Genomic DNA, 19,911 nt, shown 5'->3' with positions numbered 1-19,911 from the left:
TGTTGGTGACACGTGTAAAAGATTCAAGTGTGGCCGTTGCTAGTACCGCCTGACTGGCCCTCGTGCCGGTGGCACATAAAAGCACATGGAAAGCAGACATTAAACGATGATGATGATGATGATTATTATTGATATAGATGTAATTTAATTATTAATCTGTTCTTTCCATACAAATGTGGGTGTATGTCCATGCACATCATCAGCATCAGTGTCATTCAACATCAGTTTTCCATGCTGGGATGGGTTGGACAGTTTAACAGGAGCTGGCAAACCAAAAGACTGTACCAAGCTTCATTGCCTGTTTTGGCATGGTTTTTACAGTTGGATGCCCTTCCTAATGCCAACCACCTTACAGAGTGGACTGAGTGCTTTTTACGTGGCACCAGAACTAGCGAGTCCTATATTGGCATGGTTTTTGTCTCTGTATACCCTTCCTAACACCAACCACCTTATTGAGTGGACAGGTGAGGTCTGCTCTGGCATGGTTTTTGCAGCTGGATACCCTTCCAAATGCCAGTCACTTTACAGTGTCATCTGGATGCTTCACACATTACGCAAACATATATTCATGAATAAGCCCTCTCTTCTAAATATGAGTGACCATTTAGCTCCTCTGTCTCCTTCCTTCATACTTTAACCCCTTAGGATTCAGATTACCCTGACAAATGTAATGCTTATTTATTCACATTGTCTTGAATTAATCCTGCATTATATTGCAGCTTTAAGAGATTGACAATGTAATTTTTAAATTTTAAAAAAAATTTTTTTTAATTTTTGAATGACCTGATAACCTGATAAGATAGGTATGAGATTAGATTTGGCCTGTTTGAAGGTAAAACCAGTAAAATACTTAGGCCAGATATAGCCAGAGTAAATGCTTAAGGGTTAATCCTTTATGTCCTTGCATAAAACCAGCCTCCCCCTCGGGTTTCATAGTCTTGCAATCTGCATGGTGACTTCATGAGGTGCTGGAGGCACACAAAAAAAAATCAGCTAGTAAAATGGTTAACATTAGAAAAGGCATCATTTATCATCTGTTTTCCATGCTGACATGGGTTGGACGATTTGACTGGAGCTGGTAAGGGCAGGGGCTGCACCAGTCTCTGTTGTCTATTCAGGGATGGTTGCTATGGCTGGGTGCCCTTCCTAATGCCAACCACTCCACAGAATGTACTGGGTGCTTTTTATGTAGCACCAGCTCTTTTAACATGGCGCCAGCTGTAGGAACCATGACAAAGCAGGCACTGGACCCTGATGCAGTGCTCCAGCTTGTCAGATCCTGTCTGATTGTTCAGCCCCTGCCAGCATGAAACACGAGCATTAAATGATGATGAAATGGATAGATAGATAGATCGATCATACTTTTGATGCATTGATAAACTTGAGGAAAGACTTGTTGAAATGATGCACCATTCGAGCATGATCGTTACTGACGTCGCTTAACTGGCACCTGTGTCGGTGGCACGTGTAAAAAGATTCGAGCGAGGTCATTGCCAGTACCGCCTGGCTGTCCCCCGTGCAGGTGCCATGTAAAAAGCACCCACTACACTCTCGGAGTGGTTGGCGTTATGAAGGGCATCCAGCTGTAGAAACTCTGCAAGATCAAGACTGGAGCCCAGTGCAGCCATCTGGTTCGCCAGCCCTCAGTCAAAACCGTCCAACCCATGCTAGCATGGAAAACGGACGTTAAATGATGATGATGATGGTGTAGCTACATACTTCCACCATTAGGTAGCAAAATGACAGGGTTGTTAGCGTGTTGGGTCAAATGTCTTGTGTTGTTTACTTTTGACAAACAACTTCAAATCTAAGGTCTTTTCCAGGTCAATAAATAAAGTACTAATCTGGTACATTTTTTCTAGCGGTGTCATACGAAATTGTCACCCATAATTATGACCCTAGTATCGATCTATTGCATTTCAATCTGTTTTAGGGGTGGGGGAAGGCTATCTTTTTTTCTTCACAAATGTAAATAAACCCAATCTGTTTCTTAAACGAGGGACATATTCATACGGCACAGAATGTTTTCACCTCAATAGACGGTCATTGATTGGTTAAAATTGCCGAAATGCAAGAAATTAAAGACGAAATATGTTACAAACTACAGAATTTTCTCAATAAAGCCAAGAGAAAAAGATTTTTTTATAAACACATTCTACCAGTATATGAAGTTTATAATTTTATAGTTACCTAGAAATTATTTTAAAAACTGCCGTTCAAACCGAAAAGATCCGAAAAATCTCTTGTATTCTCACTTGGAGAGAAACAGACACTGCTAGGTTTAAAATATTCTCAATATGGCATACGTAAAGACAGCACCCTTGCAACTCCATCAGGAATTGAGGGCCTGAGGAAGGAAAGGTTTCCATTGTCTAAATAATACTATTTAGTGTACCAAAAACTAACATTGGATAGTAGCCAGGAGACAGTATGTATGGAAAACAATACGGAGTGGTCATGGCTGGACTCTTTACTCAATTAGGGACATAAACGATTGTTTGCACTCTTGAAATTATTGTCATCCATTTCTGCTGAAAACCTCATCACTATTTCTATCCTCCTTTGTTTCATCTTGTTGCCAGGTATGACCCAGAATTGGCCAGATTTGAAGATATTCCCGAAGATCCAAACTCTTCAGAAATAAACTCCCACAAGTTTTGTTCCAGCTGCTCCCGACTCGAGACTTTACGGAAAGTAGGTTTTTTTTTTTAACTAAGCAAAGTAACAGCAGTATTGTAGTTCCCTGCTGAACGTTGTACCCACTGGGTGCTCCATTATGGCCACAAAAGGCGGCGAGCTGGCAGAAACGTTAGCACGCCGGGCGAAATGCTTAGCAGTATTTCGTCTGCCACTACGTTCTGAGTTCAAATTCCGCCGAGGTCGACTTTGCCTTTCATCCTTTCGGGGTCAATTAAATAAGTACCAGTTTCCCACTGGGGTCGATGTAATCAACTTAATCCCTTTGTCTGTCCTTGTTTGTCCCCTCTATGTTTAGCCCCTTGTGGGCAGTAAAGAAATACATTATGGCCAGAAATTAAATTCCTACATCCCCACCATTGACACAACTCTAATATATCTGTTATTGTTTTGCAGAAAGAGACACCATGTCTTGGAGAACAACTGGAGAATGGCAGCAAAGAGAGCAACCGGCTGTACTATAAGTCAGTGAAAAGGGACAGTATTGAGTATAAATTAGGGGACTGTTGTTATGTGGAACCCAGCGCTTTCTCTTTTAATGTTAAACATGTCCCACAAAAGAAACCCAAGGCAGAAAAACGTGAGGTAAGTTTAACTGTATAACAACACTGGTCTTTCAGTCTCTCTCTCTTTCTCTCACTCTCACTCTCTTTCACTCTCTCTCTCTCTCTCTTTCTCTCATTCTCTCTCACCCTCTCTCACTCTCTCTCTCTATATCTTTCTCTCATTCCTACTCTCTCTTTCTCTCACTCTCTCTCTTTCTCTCTCTCTCACTCTCTCTCTCTTTCTCTCACTCACTCTCTCTCTCTTTCTCTCACTTACTCTCTCTCTCTCTTTCTCTCACTCTCTCTCACTCACACACTCTCTCTCTCTCCCCCCTAGTGTCTCATACTCTCTCATTTCTCCCCTTTCCTTTCATTTTAATTACATCCATTTTTTTTATTTCAAGTTCAAATCCTGCAGGAGTTTCGTTTCCCCGTTCATCCCTGAAAGGTTGATAGATACCATAAGTACCAGTTAAGTACTGGGATTAATTAAAACAGTTTTACCCCTTTCAAAATGTGTGCCTAGAGCAGAGATTCTCAATGTGGGCAGTACTGCTTTCAAGGGGCTGCTGGGCATGTCAAAGGGGACAGTGAAGTTACATAGTTAACATACTAAACTGTACCTAAAATAGTAATTATATTATACATGATAAAACTAGTAATGGTTATTAAAATAAAATGAGATCTCATCAGGAACGGAAATCATTAACTTGCAATCATCATCATCATCATAATCGTTTAACGTCCGTTTTCTGCGCTAGCACGGGTTGGATGGTTCGACCGGGGTCTGGGAAGCCAGGGGCTGCACCAGGCTCCACTCTGATCTGGCAGAGTTTCTACAGCTGGATGCCCTTCCTAACGCCAACCACTCCACGAGTGTAGTGGGTGCTTTTTACGTGCCAGGGGAGTCTGGCATCGGCCATGTTCGGATGGTGCATTTTATGTGCCACTGGCACAGAAGCCAGTCGAGGCGGCGCTGGCATCGGCCACATTCGGATGGTGCGACAATATTGAAAATGAGAGATGCCAACCGTTTAATCAACCTGACTCGCAGCAACTCCTCTCAGTTCCAAGCCGTATGGTGACCCCCCCACGGGTACTGGTGCCACATACAAAGCATCTGTGTCAGTCATGTATAAAGCACCCATGCCGGCATCACATCAAAAGGCCCGTGCAGGCGCCACATAGAAAGCACCCTTGCTGGCACCTTTCTGTGAAGTGACTGGCGTTGGGAAGGGCATCCAGCCATAGAAACCATGTCAGAACAGATGACTGGAGCCTGGTGCGGCCCTCCAACTTCCCAGCTCCTGTCAAACCTTTCAACCCATACCAGCATGGAAAACAGATGTTGATGATGATGATGATGATGAAAACCAAAAAAAATGTAAAAAAAAAAATTGTATTTTCTTTTGACAGTTTGATGATGATGCTTACACAGAAGCCTACCGGAAATCTTCGGATTACATCAAAGGCTCAAACGAGTACGTACCCCAACCTTTCCATATTGGTCGGATCACAGAAATCTTCTGCCGGAAGGTTAGCAACAGTCGTCTTATGGATCTCACTGACATCAAAGTTAAAATCAATAAATTTTACAGGTAAGAAAGAACTTCTTATTTTATTTGTCGTTGTTTAGTCTGCACATCAGCCTTGATCTTTAATCAAAGATGTTCCGACCATGACCATCTTATTATTTAATCAGACACAGCATGAGACATCGTTATTCACATATGCATACACACACAACTTGGCATTAAAAGTTGTGGTGGTGGTCGATGATGTGATGTAAGGCCAAGTACAAGTGAGTTAATAACCTGGCCGTATAGTTTGGAATGGCACTTGTTGGCCTATACTCTCTTTACTTTCTTTACTTGTTTCAGTCGTTTGACTGTGGCCATACTGGAGCACCGCCTTTAGTCGAGCAACTCGACCCCGGGACTTATTCTTTTGTAAGCCCAGTACTTATTCTATCGGTCTCTTTTGCCGAACCACTGAGTTACGGGGACATAAACACACCACCATCGGTTGTCAAGCAATGCTAGGGGGACAAACACACACACGCATATATACATATATACGACGGGCTTCTTTCAGTTTCCGTCTACCAAATCCACTCACAAGGCATTGGTTGGCCCGAGGCTATAGTAGAAGACACTTGCCGAAGATGCCATGCAGTGGGACTGAACCCGGAACCACGTGGTTGGTTAGCATGCTACTTACCACACAGCCACTCCTGCGCCATATACGATCACCTTTAATTTTGAAAAGATAAAGATCCTTTCCTGGTCATAGACTCATGGGGCCAGTTTCCAGTTTCTGTGGTGCATATATATTCCCCACTCAACAGTGTGGGGAGACACACACACACACACACACATATATACATATGACAGGCTTCTTTCAGTTTCCGTCTATCAAATCCACTCACAAGGCTTTGGTCGGCCCGAGGCTTTAGTAGAAGACACTTGCCCAAGGTGCCACGCAGTGGGACTGAACCTGGAACCATGTGGTTGGTAAGCAAGCTACTTACCACACAGCCACTAGCAAAGAACATCATCCCAAATGTGTTGTTCTGTTTATTCTAGCTCTATACATAGTGAGTTCAAATTCTGCCAACATCAACTTTGCCTTTCATTCTATTAAAGTTGATAGAATTAAGTACCTATCAAGTATTGGGGGGTCAATGGTGTCGATGTACTTTCGTCCCCCCACCAAATTGCAAACCTTGTGACTCAGGCTGCACTGATGGGTGAAGAAGTACAAGGAAGGACCCAGTGGAAGAAGTGGGCAGAAGTGGTGAAGGGTGAGCCCATCACATCATTATTCGTGTTTGCCAGTTGAGTGGAACTGGAGCAACATGAAATGAAGTGTTTTATTTAAGAATACAATGCATTGCTCAGTCCAGGAGTCGAGACCACAATCTTACAATCAGGAGTCCAACAACCATCATTGGCCTATAACCTTTAACCCATTGTTGATTTTTACTCTAACCCATAACCTATCGTTTCTCTTTTCCAGACCAGAAAACACTCACAAAGGTCCTGCAGCTTCCTACCAGGCAGATCTAAACGTCCTTTATTGGAGCAACGAAGGTAGGTTCATTTAGATGATTAAAACACTTTGAATCTTATTCTCCATGGTTAATTTGAAAGAGTAATCTGAATGCTAAATGTGCAGTTCGGCACATAGTGGCTTCCGTTTATGTATGTTCATGTCAGTTGATACCATCATACGGTGTACACACAACTCCTTGTCAGACATCATCAACATTTAACCTTTTCGTTACCAGCCCGGCTGAAACCTCTGGCTCTATAGTACAAATGTCTTGTTTTCATAAGTTTTGAATTAAAATCTTCCACTAAACCTTAGTCGCAATTTATGTTCCTGACACTAGATTAATGATACCTAAGTTATTTTACTAAATTCTTTGTTATATTTAACCCTTTTGTTACCAACCCGGCTGAAACCAGCTCTGGCTCTGAGTACAAATGTCTTGTCTTCATAAGTTTTGAATTAAAATCTTCCACTAAACCTTAGTCGCAATTTATGTTCCTGACACTAGATTAATGATACCTAAGTTATTTTACTAAATTCTTTGTTATATTTAACCCTTTTGTTACCAACCCGGCTGAAACCAGCTCTGGCTCTGAGTACAAATGTCTTGTCTTCATAAGTTTTGAATTAAAATCTTCCACTAAACCTTAGTCGCAATTTATGTTCCTGACACTAGATTAATGATACCTAAGTTATTTTACTAAATTCTTTGTTATATTTAACCCTTTTGTTACCAACCCGGCTGAAACCAGCTCTGGCTCTGAGTACAAATGTCTTGTCTTCATAAGTTTTGAATTAAAATCTTCCACTAAACCTTAGTCGCAATTTATGTTCCTGACACTAGATTAATGATACCTAAGTTATTTTACTAAATTCTTTGTTATATTTAACCTTTTGTTACCAACCCGGCTGAAACCAGCTCTGGCTCTGAGTACAAATGTCTTGTTTTCATAAGTTTTGAATTAAAATCTTCCACTAAACCTTAGTCGCAATTTATGTTCCTGACACTAGATTAATGATACCTAAGTTATTTTACTAAATTCTTTGTTATATTTAACCCTTTTGTTACCAACCCGGCTGAAACCAGCTCTGGCTCTGAGTACAAATGTCTTGTCTTCATAAGTTTTGAATTAAAATCTTCCACTAAACCTTAGTCGCAATTTATGTTCCTGACACTAGATTAATGATACCTAAGTTATTTTACTAAATTCTTTGTTATATTTAACCCTTTTGTTACCAACCCGGCTGAAACCAGCTCTGGCTCTGAGTACAAATGTCTTGTCTTCATAAGTTTTGAATTAAAATCTTCCACTAAACCTTAGTCGCAATTTATGTTCCTGACACTAGATTAATGATACCTAAGTTATTTTACTAAATTCTTTGTTATATTAACCCTTTTGTTACCAACCCGGCTGAAACCAGCTCTGGCTCTGAGTACAAATGTCTTGTCTTCATAAGTTTTGAATTAAAATCTTCCACTAAACCTTAGTCGCAATTTATGTTCCTGACACTAGATTAATGATACCTAAGTTATTTTACTAAATTCTTTGTTATATTTAACCCTTTTGTTACCAACCCGGCTGAAACCAGCTCTGGCTCTGAGTACAATGTCTTGTCTTCATAAGTTTTGAATTAAAATCTTCCACTAAACCTTAGTCGCAATTTATGTTCCTGACACTAGATTAATGATACCTAAGTTATTTTACTAAATTCTTTGTTATATTTAACCCTTTTGTTACCAACCCGGCTGAAACCAGCTCTGGCTCTGAGTACAAATGTCTTGTCTTCATAAGTTTTGAATTAAAATCTTCCACTAAACCTTAGTCGCAATTTATGTTCCTGACACTAGATTAATGATACCTAAGTTATTTTACTAAATTCTTTGTTATATTTAACCCTTTTGTTACCAACCCGGCTGAAACCAGCTCTGGCTCTGAGTACAAATGTCTTGTCTTCATAAGTTTTGAATTAAAATCTTCCACTAAACTTTAGTCGCAATTTATGTTCCTGACACTAGATTAATGATACCCAAGTTATTTTACTAAATTCTTTGTTATATTTAACCCTTTTGTTACCAACCCGGCTGAAACCAGCTCTGGCTCTGAGTACAAATGTCTTGTCTTCATAAGTTTTGAATTAAAATCTTCCACTAAACTTTAGTCGCAATTTATGTTCCTGACACTAGCTGAATGATACCTAAGTTATTTTACTAAATTCTTTGTTATATTTAACCCTTTTGTTACCAACCGGCTGAAACCAGCTCTGGCTCTGAGTACAAATGTCTTGTCTTCATAAGTTTTGAATTAAAATCTTCCACTAAACCTTAGTCGCAATTTATGTTCCTGACACTAGATTAATGATACCTAAGTTATTTTACTAAATTCTTTGTTATATTTAACCCTTTTGTTACCAACCCGGCTGAAACCAGCTCTGGCTCTGAGTACAAATGTCTTGTCTTCATAAGTTTTGAATTAAAATCTTCCACTAAACTTTAGTCGCAATTTATGTTCCTAACACTAGCTTAATGATAATTAAGTTATTTTACTAAATTCTTTGTTATATTTAACCCTTTTGTTACCAACCCGGCTGAAACCAGCTCTGGCTCTGAGTACAAATGTCTTGTCTTCATAAGTTTTGAATTAAAATCTTCCACTAAACTTTAGTCGCAATTTATGTTCCTAACACTAGCTTAATGATAATTAAGTTATTTTACTAAATTCTTTGTTATATTTAACCCTTTTGTTACCAACCCGGCTGAAACCAGCTCTGGCTCTGAGTACAAATGTCTTGTCTTCATAAGTTTTGAATTAAAATCTTCCACTAAACTTTAGTCGCAATTTATGTTCCTAACACTAGCTTAATGATAATTAAGTTATTTTACTAAATTCTTTGTTATATTTAACCCTTTTGTTACCACCCGGCTGAAACCAGCTCTGGCTCTGAGTACAAATGTCTTGTCTTCATAAGTTTTGAATTAAAATCTTCCACTAAACTTTAGTCGCAATTTATGTTCCTAACACTAGCTGAATGATAATTAAGTTCTTTTACTAAATTCTTTGTTAAATCTAAATTAATTGAAAGAAACACAGAGCATCTCAACAGAAGTATGGTAACAAAAGGGTCAAGGCATTAACCCTTTTGATACAAACCCAGCAGAAACCATCTCTGGCTCTGTGGTACAAATGTCTTGTTTTCATAAGTTTTGAATTAAAATCTTCCACCAAACCTTAGTCAAATTTATGTTCCTAACACTAGCTGAATGATAATTAAGTTATTTTACTAAATTCTTTGTTATATTTAACCCTTTTGTTACCAACCCGGCTGAAACCAGCTCTGGCTCTGAGTACAAATGTCTTGTCTTCATAAGTTTTGAATTAAAATCTTCCACTAAACTTTAGTCGCAATTTATGTTCCTAACACTAGCTTAATGATAATTAAGTTCTTTTACTAAATTCTTTGTTATATTTAACCTTTTTGATACCAACCCGGCTGAAACCAGCTCTAGCTCTGAGTACAAATGTCTTGTTTTCATAAGTTTTGAATTAAAATCTTCCACTAAACTTTAGTCGCAATTTATGTTCCTAACACTAGCTTAATGATAACTAAGTTATTTTACTAAACTCTTTGTTATATTTAACCTTTTTGATACCAACCCGGCTGAAACCAGCTCTAGCTCTGAGTACAAATGTCTTGTTTTCATAAGTTTTGAATTAAAATCTTTCACCAAACCTTAGTCGCAATTTATGTTCCTGACACTAGATTAATGATACCTAAGTTATTTTACTAAATTCTTTGTTATATTTAACCCTTTTGTTACCAACCCAGTTGAAACCACCCTGGCTCTGAGTACAAATGTCTTGTTTTCATAAGTTTTGAATTAAAATCTTCCACCAAACCTTAGTCACAATTTATGTTCCTAACACTAGCTGAATGATAACTAAGTTATTTTACTAAATTCTTTGTTATATTTAAAGAAATTGAGAGAAACAGAGAGCATCTCAACAGAAGTATGGTAACAAAAGGGTCAAGGCATTAACCCTTTTGATACAAACCCAGCAGAAACCATCTCTGGCTCTGTGGTACAAATGTCTTGTTTTCATAAGTTTTGAATTAAAATCTTCCACCAAACCTTAGTCACAATTTATGTTCCTAACACTAGCTTAATGATAAATAAGTTATTTTACTAAATTCTTTGTTATATTTAACCTTTTTGATACCAACCCGGCTGAAACCAGCTCTAGCTCTGAGTACAAATGTCTTGTTTTCATAAGTTTTGAATTAAAATCTTCCACCAAACCTTAGTCACAATTTATGTTCCTAACACTAGCTTAATGATAACTAAGTTATTTTACTAAATTCTTTGTTATATTTAAAGTAATTGAAAGAAATACAGAGCATCTCAAAATAAATACAATAATGAAAGGGTTAACAAGCTGGCATAGGTTTGATGGCTTGACATGAAGTGGAAAGGCCATGGGCCACATCAGGTTCCATAGTTCTGGTTTGGTTTCTACAACTGGATGTCGTTCCTAGTGCCAACCACTTTACCGGGTGTACTGGGTGCTTTTTATGTGGCACCAGCATCCAAACCAATGCTTTTTACATGGCACCTTGGATCTCGATTCTGTTGTGGTGGGTGGCTCTTCTTGAGTATAGCAATGTACCACATATCTTAATCCTCTGTTATCTCCTTTGTAAGGCTCAGTGTTTTGAGATCAGCCCCTAATACTTCGTCCCATGTCTTCCTGGGTCTCCCTCTTCTACAACTTCCCTCCATTTATATGATTGACACTTCCTTATGCAACTGCCCTCATCCATCTACATCACATGGCCAAACCAACCCAGTCTCTTGCACACGGCATATAATTCCTCTTATGCCCAACATGAAATGTAAAAAACCAGACTGGATTAGTTTATGCGCAACTCCCATTATCTCCTGAGACAAAAGGACGCCAGCAAGACCTAAACAGCAACACACTGTACTTCATTGACCCTTTAGTATTTAAACTGGCCAGATCCTGCCTCTCACACCTACTCTACATTGTTAGCCTAAAAAATATACAGACATAATCAAAATCGCAAGGCTACGAGATAAGAGATAATCTTTATGTATAAAAGTGAAGTTGTGTGTCTGTCTCCTACGATTTAGATTCCTAACTACTCCCACATTTTGCGGTGCAGTTTAACCAAAAGCGGGTATCTTATAGTCGTGATTCATATCGAGCCCTTCTGGGTATTAGCGTGCGTCTACGATGAGTCTACGATTTTAAAAATAATTTACCATAATTTTTTTCCATTTTAATGCATTTTTTTCGCTATTATATAAGGGAAGTAACTCTCTAAAAATGTCTACGATGAGTCAACGATTAAAAAAAAAATTTACCATCGTTTTTTTTCCATTTCTAATGGGTTTTTTTGCTATTTTTTTGGCTATAACTCTCTAAAAATGCTTATATAGTTATTTCCCTTACAAACCCGAGCAACGCCGGGTGATACTGCTAGTACAGGACAAATTCAAAACAGTGTGAATAAATAAGCATTACATTCAATAGAATAATCTGATTGCTAAAGGGTTATTAATTTGACACTAATCTTCAAATTCTGCCCTTCTTTTCTCACAGAGGTCACTGTGGATTTCAAGACCGTTTCAGGCAGGTGTACAGTGGTGTACAGTGAAAATTTGAAAGTTGATAAAGATACCTACTTCATGGGTGCTGTTGACAGGTTTTATTTCACAGAGGTAAGCTGCCATATTTCTGCTGCTTTGTGCCCGACCAAAGTAAAAGTTATCTATGACTTGTTTTGTTTTGTTTTTCTCTCTATCATATTTAACCAAAGTACAAGTTGACCATCATTTTTTATTGCCCTCTCTTTTGTACTTTACCAATGTAAATGCTATGTGTTTGCTGTTGTGTCAGTGGGGTAGAAAAGGGCTCCTTAGCCGTAGTGAAGGCAATCTGTCTAGGGAGATAACCTTACAACAAATCACTCGGTCCGTAGCTTAGAAATACTGGGTTGACATCCAGCGGGAACAGCTTTGTTTCATGGAGGAGGAAAGATCTTCTTTAGTGCTTGGTTGTAAAATGCTTTCCAATGTGTGTAGTAGCGGCGCACGCACACATTATTAGCCATTTGAAAAGACAGTGGAGTTTGCAATTAACTGTACCAGGGTTCCTCTTCCCCAAGGAAATAGACTTAATGGTATACCTGTGGATGTAGGTCCAGCCCCTGCTTTGCCGGGTCCTGTCTCTGATCACGTTGCACCTCCAAGGGCATCCAGTGATACCAGAAGGTGCACACTCTCCTACCCTGATGTAATCTCCAGGGATACAGGCATCCAGCAACAGGAACTCCATAGTGCTATGATGGACCGTGAAGTCTGGCGTAACATAGTAAATTCCATTGTCTCGACCACGGTCGAACAATGAATGGATGAATGTTGTTGTTTTCTACCACATTTTACTCAAATTATAGGTCCTTTATTTTTCTGTATGATCCTTTTTATCACTGAAGTATGTAATAAGGGTCAGTAGTTGTAGTATTGTCGGCTGAGTGTTTTAACCCTTTAGTATTTAAACCGGCCATATCCAGCCAAAATAGTTAATCTGTTTTATGTTCAAACTGACCAGATCCAGGCTCTCACACCTACCCCACAATGTTATTCTACATTAAGTAATTACACCATCAAGATCTTGAAGGTATGAGATAATGCTTGATTAATTCAAATCAATGGGAATCAATAAGCATTATGTTTGATTGAATAGTCTGAACACTAAAGGGTTAAGGTAAAAATACAACACTTTTCACTGCTCTGCATCATATTTTACTGATGTAGTGGCCATCTCTCTTATTTCTTTCCTTATGTGTTGCTCTGCCTCTCTCTCTCTCTCTTTCTAATTACTTTTGTCTAAATGTCTGTCATTCTTTCTCTGTATCTTGATTCTCTCTCTCTCCTCTCTCTCCATCTGGCTATCTCTGTATCTAGCTCTATCACATTATTACTTGAAAGATGTTGTCTCTCTTCAGGCCTACAACCGTGAGAAACGGTCCTTTGAAGATCCTCCAAATGTTGCCTGTTTGATGGGAGATAAAGGAAAGGTAAGCAGTGGCTTTGGTTTCCTGCAGAAGTCTTTTAATTGTATCTGATGTTTGTTAAAATATCACAAGGCTTGTTTGATACGAAACAAAGTGCTTTGGCTGGTCTGAGGCTTAGCAGAAAACACTTACTGAAGGTGTTGCGCAGAAGGACTGAACCTGACGTCACATGATAGAGAAGTGAATTTCTTGACTACATAAAAGTATTTAATTAAACTTCATACATTAACGAGTTAATTAATATTGGTTTCAAATTTCGGCACAGGGCCAGAAATTTTGAAAGGTGGTGAAGTTGATAACATCAACCCCAGTGCTCAGCTGGTACTATTTTATCGACCCTGAAAGGATGACAGGCAAAGTCAACCTTGGTGGGATTTGAACTCAAAATATTAAAGTGAGAAGTAATGCCACTAAGCAGTTTTTTCAGCATAGAAGTGTCTTCTACTATAGCCTCGGGCCGACCAAAGCCTTGTGAGTGGATTTGGTAGACGGAAACTGAAAGAAGCCCGTCCTATATATGTATGTGTGTGTATGTTTGTGAGGTCTGTGTTTGTCCCCCTAGCATTGCTTGACAACTGATAGAATAAGTACTGGGCTTACAAAGAATAAGTCCCGGGGTCGAGTTGCTCGATTAAAGGCGGTGCTCCAGCATGGCCACAGTCAAAATGACTGAAACAAATAAAAAGAAAAGAAAAAAAAAACGAGTCACATCATTGTAATTTCCAAGCTAGGACATAATGCATGATTAATTCTAAACAGTGTGAATAGATAAGCCTTGCATTTGAAAGAGTAATCTGACTGCTAAATAGCTAATCTCAGTAGGGTTATACTATGTTTGTGGTGTATTTGGTTAATGCTGTGTTTATTTAACCATTTACACCTGGTTAACCTTGTATTGAGTGGATTTTCTTTGTGTTGCAGGGTAAAGGAAAAGGCAAGACAAAAAGTAAGAGCAAATGTCTTCCTGATGAAATTGAACCCACGGTGCCTCCTCTCGCGGCTTTGGATGTCTTTGCTGGATGTGGAGGTAAGGTATTAATCTGAACAACCACTGACTTTCTTTCTTAATTCAAAACTCTTTTAAAGAAGACAACAGCCTTCAACAACATCGACGGTACATTTCGGAGAGTCCAGTTTGCTGGACATTGTTGTAGAGCTGAAAAAGAAGTAATTTCTACTCTTCTCCTCTGGAAGCCATCTACTCGCAATACCAGAGGGCGCACACTTTCCTACCCTGATGTAATCTCCAGGGATACAGGCATCCAGCAACAGGACCTCCGTAATGACATGATGGACTGTGAAGTCTGGCGTAGCATAGTAAATTCCATTGTCTCGACCACGGTCGAACAATGATGATGATGATGACATTTCGGACGTTTTTTTTTGACATCTCTATTTCTACCCATTTCTTTTCTCTCAACAGGTTTATCGGAGGGACTTCACCAAGCTGGTATTGCCAAGTCCCACTGGGCCATTGAGAAGATGGAGATGGCTGCACAGGCATTCCGTCTCAATAATCCTGGCTGTACGGTTTTCACGGACGATTGCAATTTATTGCTTCAGTTAGCAATGAAGGTAAGTTGCTTTTACTCGTTTCAGTCATTTGACTGCGACCATGCTGGAGCACCACCTTTTTAGTCGAGCAAATCGACCCCGGGACTTATTCTTTTTGTAAGCACAGTACTTATTCTATCGGTCTCTTTTGCCGAACCGCTAAGTGACAGGGACGTAAACACACCAGCATCGGTTGTCAAGCAATGCTAGGGGGACAAACACAGACACACAAACACACACACACATACATATATATATATATATGTGTGTGTGTGGCACATAAAAAGCACCCTGTACACTCACGGAGTGGTTGGCGTTAAGAAGGGCATCTAGCCGTAGAAACACTGCCAGATCAGACTGGGCCTGATGCAGCCTTCTGGCTTCACAGACCCCAGTTGAACCGTCCAACCCATGCTAGCATGGAAAGCGGACGCTAAACGATGATGATGATGATATATATACGACAGGCTTCTTTCAGTTTCCGTCTACCAAATCCACTCACAAGGCATTGGTCGGCCCGGGGCTATAGCAGAAGGCACTTGCCCAAGATGCCACACAGTGGGACTGAACCCAGAACCATGTGGTTGGTTAGCAAGCTACTTACCACACAGCCACTCCTATATGTACTTTACACTGTACACCTGTACTTTATATCGTATATCTTTCCTCTGTATAAACACAGGTGTGGCTGTGTGGTAAGTAGCTTGCTTACTAACTACATGGTTCCGGGTTCAGTCCCACTGCGTGGCACCTTGGGCAAGTGTCTTCAACTATAGCCTCGGGCTGCTCAAAGCCTTCTGAGTGGATTTGGTAGATGGAAACTGAATAAAAACCTGTTGTTTGTGTTTACGTCCCTGTAATTAGTTCGTTAGTTAGTTAGTTAGTTGGCTCAAAAAGCAAATAGCAAGGCCATGTAGGGGGACATGGAGTTATGTACAGGGTGGTGTTCATGTAAAGAGTTCAGGCCACTTGTGATCAAGGGAGACTTTGAACCGAGCAGTCATCAGCATCTTCACCATCTCGTCTGGCAGCTTATTCCACGGATCCGCAACCTGGACGGAGAAAGCCCCTCTCCTTCGATTGAGATGAAATTGTCGCAGATAGAGCTTTTCGGAATGACCCCGCAGCCGATGCTCTGGAGCAGGAGTGAAGAACAGCTCTTTTGAGAGGTTACACTTTCCGCTTATGATGTTGTAAGCGAGAATGAGATCACCACGGCGGTGGCGTTTTTCTAGAGAATAAAGGTCGAGCGTCTTCAGCCTTTCTTCATAAGACAAATTCTTGAGACCGTGAACCATGCGGGTAGCAGTTCAGCTAAAGAGACTTAGAATAAGTACCAGGCCTGAAAGGAACATAGTCTATTCTTGAAGTCATCCAATACAGACCCTAGCCCCCAATTAACCAATTCATTATGACCCAGTTTGTTCAGTAAAACATTAATTGCAAACCTGAAAGTATTGAACTCTTTAAAATAATTCTGAATTTTAAAAAATTTTTATTTAGGGAATAGAGAAAACATCAAAGGGTCAGAAATTACCTAAAAAGGGAGAAGTAGAACTGCTGTGTGGAGGTCCTCCATGCCAAGGATTCAGTGGTATGAACCGTTTCAACTACAGAGACTATTCCAAATTTAAGGTGAGCTGCAAAGTTTTTATTTTTATATTTTTTTGAGTATTGTTGTTTTAATTTGTAAAGGGAACTGGTTGCTTCTTTACACTTTTGGGGTGCAATTTGGGTGCAACGCAGTTTCCTTTCTTTTTGTTTCTAGAAACTACCAGTCAGGAACAAAACGCAACTTTAAAAATATATATGATTCTTTATTCTCTTGGTTCAACAATGAAGCACGTTGGTATATTGGTATCCACTTGGTTCAACACAGCAAGGCTGAATTTTAACATTTGTAAGATTCTTACAATGAATTCAGCAGCAACAGACCAGGTCAAATCCTAAGTGTCTGGGACACGTTTAAAAATATGTCCTTTCTCTTCAATAGCCGTGTCTCAAGTCAACGACGCTAACAAGGAACGCGATAGAATTTTCTTCCCCAGTCTCTAGCACATGTGCATGAGGGAACTTCCTTATGCCTTTCCAGAAGGTTCCAGCCCCGCACACGCTCACTGGAAAATGACGTCACTACAAATTGTATATTTCTATTCTGTTCTGTTCAGACAGACAGGTCTATTGTACACAGGTTCCTGTTGAGTATACATCGATACAGAGGGTGTGGGGTTCTGGGGCAACTGACTTGGTCAATATAAAAAAATGGGAGTCCATCACTTACGAAAATTAGGGTTTCAGTTGGTCTGATCAACAGAACAGCCTTCTTGCGAAATTAACATGCAAGTGGCTGAGTACTCCACAGACAGTGTACCCTTAATGTAGTTCTCAGGGAGATACAGCATAACACAATGCAACAAAGCCAGCCCTCTGAAATAAAGGTCCTTCTCATTTTTGCCAGCTGAGTGGACTGGAACAACATGAAATAAAGTGTCTTGCTCAAGGATGCAATGCACGGCCAGGTTTTGAACTCATGACCTTACAATCGTGAGCCGAATACCCTAACCACTTAGCCACATACCTTCATCTTGATCAGTACATCCTTACTTGTTTCAGTCAGTTGATTGCGGCTATGCTGGAGCACCGCCTTTAGTCGAGCAACTCGACCCCGGGACTTATTCTTTGTAAGCCCAGTACTTATTCTATCGGTCTCTTTTGCCGAACCGCTAAGTGACGGGGACATAAACACACCAGCATCGGTTGTCAAGCAATGCTAGGGGGACAAACACAAACATACATGCACTCATATATATACATATATACGACGGGCTTCTTTCAGTTTCCGTCTACCGAATCCACTCACAAGGCTTTGGTCGGCCCAAGGCTATAGTAGAAGATACTTGCTCAAGGTGCCACGCAGTGGGACTGAACGCGGAACCACTTACCACACAGCCACTCCTGTGGCATGGATTGTGATAAACACTGTTGGATGTGGTGAGTTTTGTGGTGTCGCGCGGAGCCCAGGGTCACAGTGAGGATCTGTTGTATCTGGTTAACAATTTGACCCGATTTTGTTATCGGGAAGTTTTGGTTAAAACCTGTCCAGATGGGCAGGACAGGTGGTTTACAGGTATTGGAATTTGTGGTACAACCATTGGTAACCCAGCAGAAAAGTTGATGTTGCAACTACAAATGAGCTGTTTTAGGGGAATGGTATTTTGGGGTTTATCAGCTGAGAGAAGGAGTGAGGGAGTGTGATCTTAGGCTAGTGTTGGGGTATTGTTGATGTATGTAGGTGTATTGTAGAGACCAAGTTGACAAGATGCTAGTTTTGTGTGGTGGAGCAGTAGTTACAGAGGCTGTGTATGTTGGCCTTCCTGCAGTGAAACTGTTCCCACTGACAGGAGAAGGGGCAAAGGTGAGTCACTGGCGCCTTAAAACCAGTTGCTTCGGGTAGTTGGGACTTGATAGCCTTGACTGGCAGCCAAACTAGGAGAGGGGAAACTCCGATTTCAAACCTCTGCTGTCTTGCAGCAAGACCCCGATCCTGGGGAAGGCTAAGGGAGTAAACCCCGACAGGAAATCCGGAGCTGGAGTCCCTAAGGCGGCCTGACGCAACACGTCATCACCGGCAACCCCTGCGACGCATCTGGTACCAAGCTGTATCGACCCGTCGTTCCCTTGGAGATACCAGCTGCGTGGAGAGGGGGGGCGATCAAACTGCATGGGCAACAGTTGATCCCTCATACAAACCTGCCCATGCCTTGTGGCTCAGCAGGAAGAGGACTGGAGAGTCGATGGTTGGTCTGCACAGCCACACCAGGAAGTGCAGATAAACCCACCACCTTTTCCGAGCTACATCATTGTCTCTCGAGACGAACGGATGTTGCCGCCGCCGATGACGTATGTTAGTGTTTTTAATTGTTCCGATCTATTGTTGTGTCTAAGTTATTGTTTAGCCTCAAGTCAGCCTTCACTGTGCAGGCTTAACCCTTTCGTTACCAACCTGGCTGAGACCGGCTCTGGCTCTGAGTACAAATGTCTTGTTTTCATAAGTTCTGAATTAAAATCTTCCACCAAACCTTAGTCACAATTTATGTTCCTAACACTAGCTGAATGATAACTAAGTTATTTTACTAAATTCTTTGTTATATTTAAAGTAATTGAAAGAAACACAGAGCATCTCAAAATAAATACAATAATGAAAGGGTTAAAATCAAAAGCACACCCCACGACCATCCTAGTTTTGGCTTCCTTCAGTTCCAATTCTTTTTAAATTCCATTTCAGAATTCTTTGATTGCTTCCTACCTAAGTTACTGTGATTTTTATCGACCGAGGTTCTTTGTCTTGGAAAACGTGCGAAATTTTGTGTCATTCAAGAAAAGTATGGTCTTGAAGTTGACTTTGCGCTGTTTGACACAAATGGGTTACCAATGTACTTTTGGCGTTCTGCAGGCCGGCAATTATGGTGTGGCTCAGACTCGGAGAAGGTAAGTCTTCAACCATGATAGTTTCCATGTTCTTGTAGTGTTGCTGTACTACCTTCAAATTGGTTCTTATATTTTCTAGAGGTGACATAAACACACCAGCATCAGTTGTCAAGCAATGTTGGGAGGACAAATACGGACACACAAACATATACACACACATACATATATACGACGGGCTTCTTTCAGTTTCCGTCTACAAAATCCACTCACAAGGCTTTGGTTGGCCTGAGGCTATAGGAGAAGACACTTGCCCAAGATGCCATGCAGTGGGACTGAACCCGGAAACATGTGGTTGGTAAGCAAGCTACCTACCACACAGCCTCTCCTGCACCTATATATATATATATATATATATATATATATACGATGGGCTTCTTTCAGTTTCCGTCTACCAAATCCACTCACAAGGCTTTGGTTGGCCCGAGGCTATAGTAGAAGACACTTGCCCAAGGTGCCATGCAGTGGGACTGAACCCGGA

At 40.5% G+C, this 19,911-nt stretch overlaps 1 protein-coding gene across 1 annotated transcript in view; it reads left to right on the top strand.

Moving 5' to 3' along the window:
* Positions 1-19,911, top strand: part of LOC115223392 (DNA (cytosine-5)-methyltransferase 1-like) — an 88,746-nt gene that overhangs the window by 55,764 nt on the left and 13,071 nt on the right. The window contains exons 23-32 of the mRNA XM_029793905.2: positions 2,583-2,694; positions 3,094-3,282; positions 4,659-4,840; positions 6,261-6,334; positions 11,918-12,036; positions 13,323-13,394; positions 14,313-14,418; positions 14,815-14,966; positions 16,449-16,580; positions 19,231-19,433. Of these exons, the coding sequence (XP_029649765.1) occupies positions 2,583-2,694; positions 3,094-3,282; positions 4,659-4,840; positions 6,261-6,334; positions 11,918-12,036; positions 13,323-13,394; positions 14,313-14,418; positions 14,815-14,966; positions 16,449-16,580; positions 19,231-19,433 (1,341 nt within the window). The remainder of the gene's footprint in view (positions 1-2,582; positions 2,695-3,093; positions 3,283-4,658; positions 4,841-6,260; positions 6,335-11,917; positions 12,037-13,322; positions 13,395-14,312; positions 14,419-14,814; positions 14,967-16,448; positions 16,581-19,230; positions 19,434-19,911) is intronic.

This window comes from Octopus sinensis, linkage group LG23 (assembly GCF_006345805.1).
Source record: "Octopus sinensis linkage group LG23, ASM634580v1, whole genome shotgun sequence".
Taxonomy (NCBI): Eukaryota; Metazoa; Mollusca; class Cephalopoda; order Octopoda; family Octopodidae; genus Octopus; species Octopus sinensis.
Note: the sequence above shows the minus strand (reverse complement) of the source record. Positions and strands in the feature narration are given on the sequence as shown.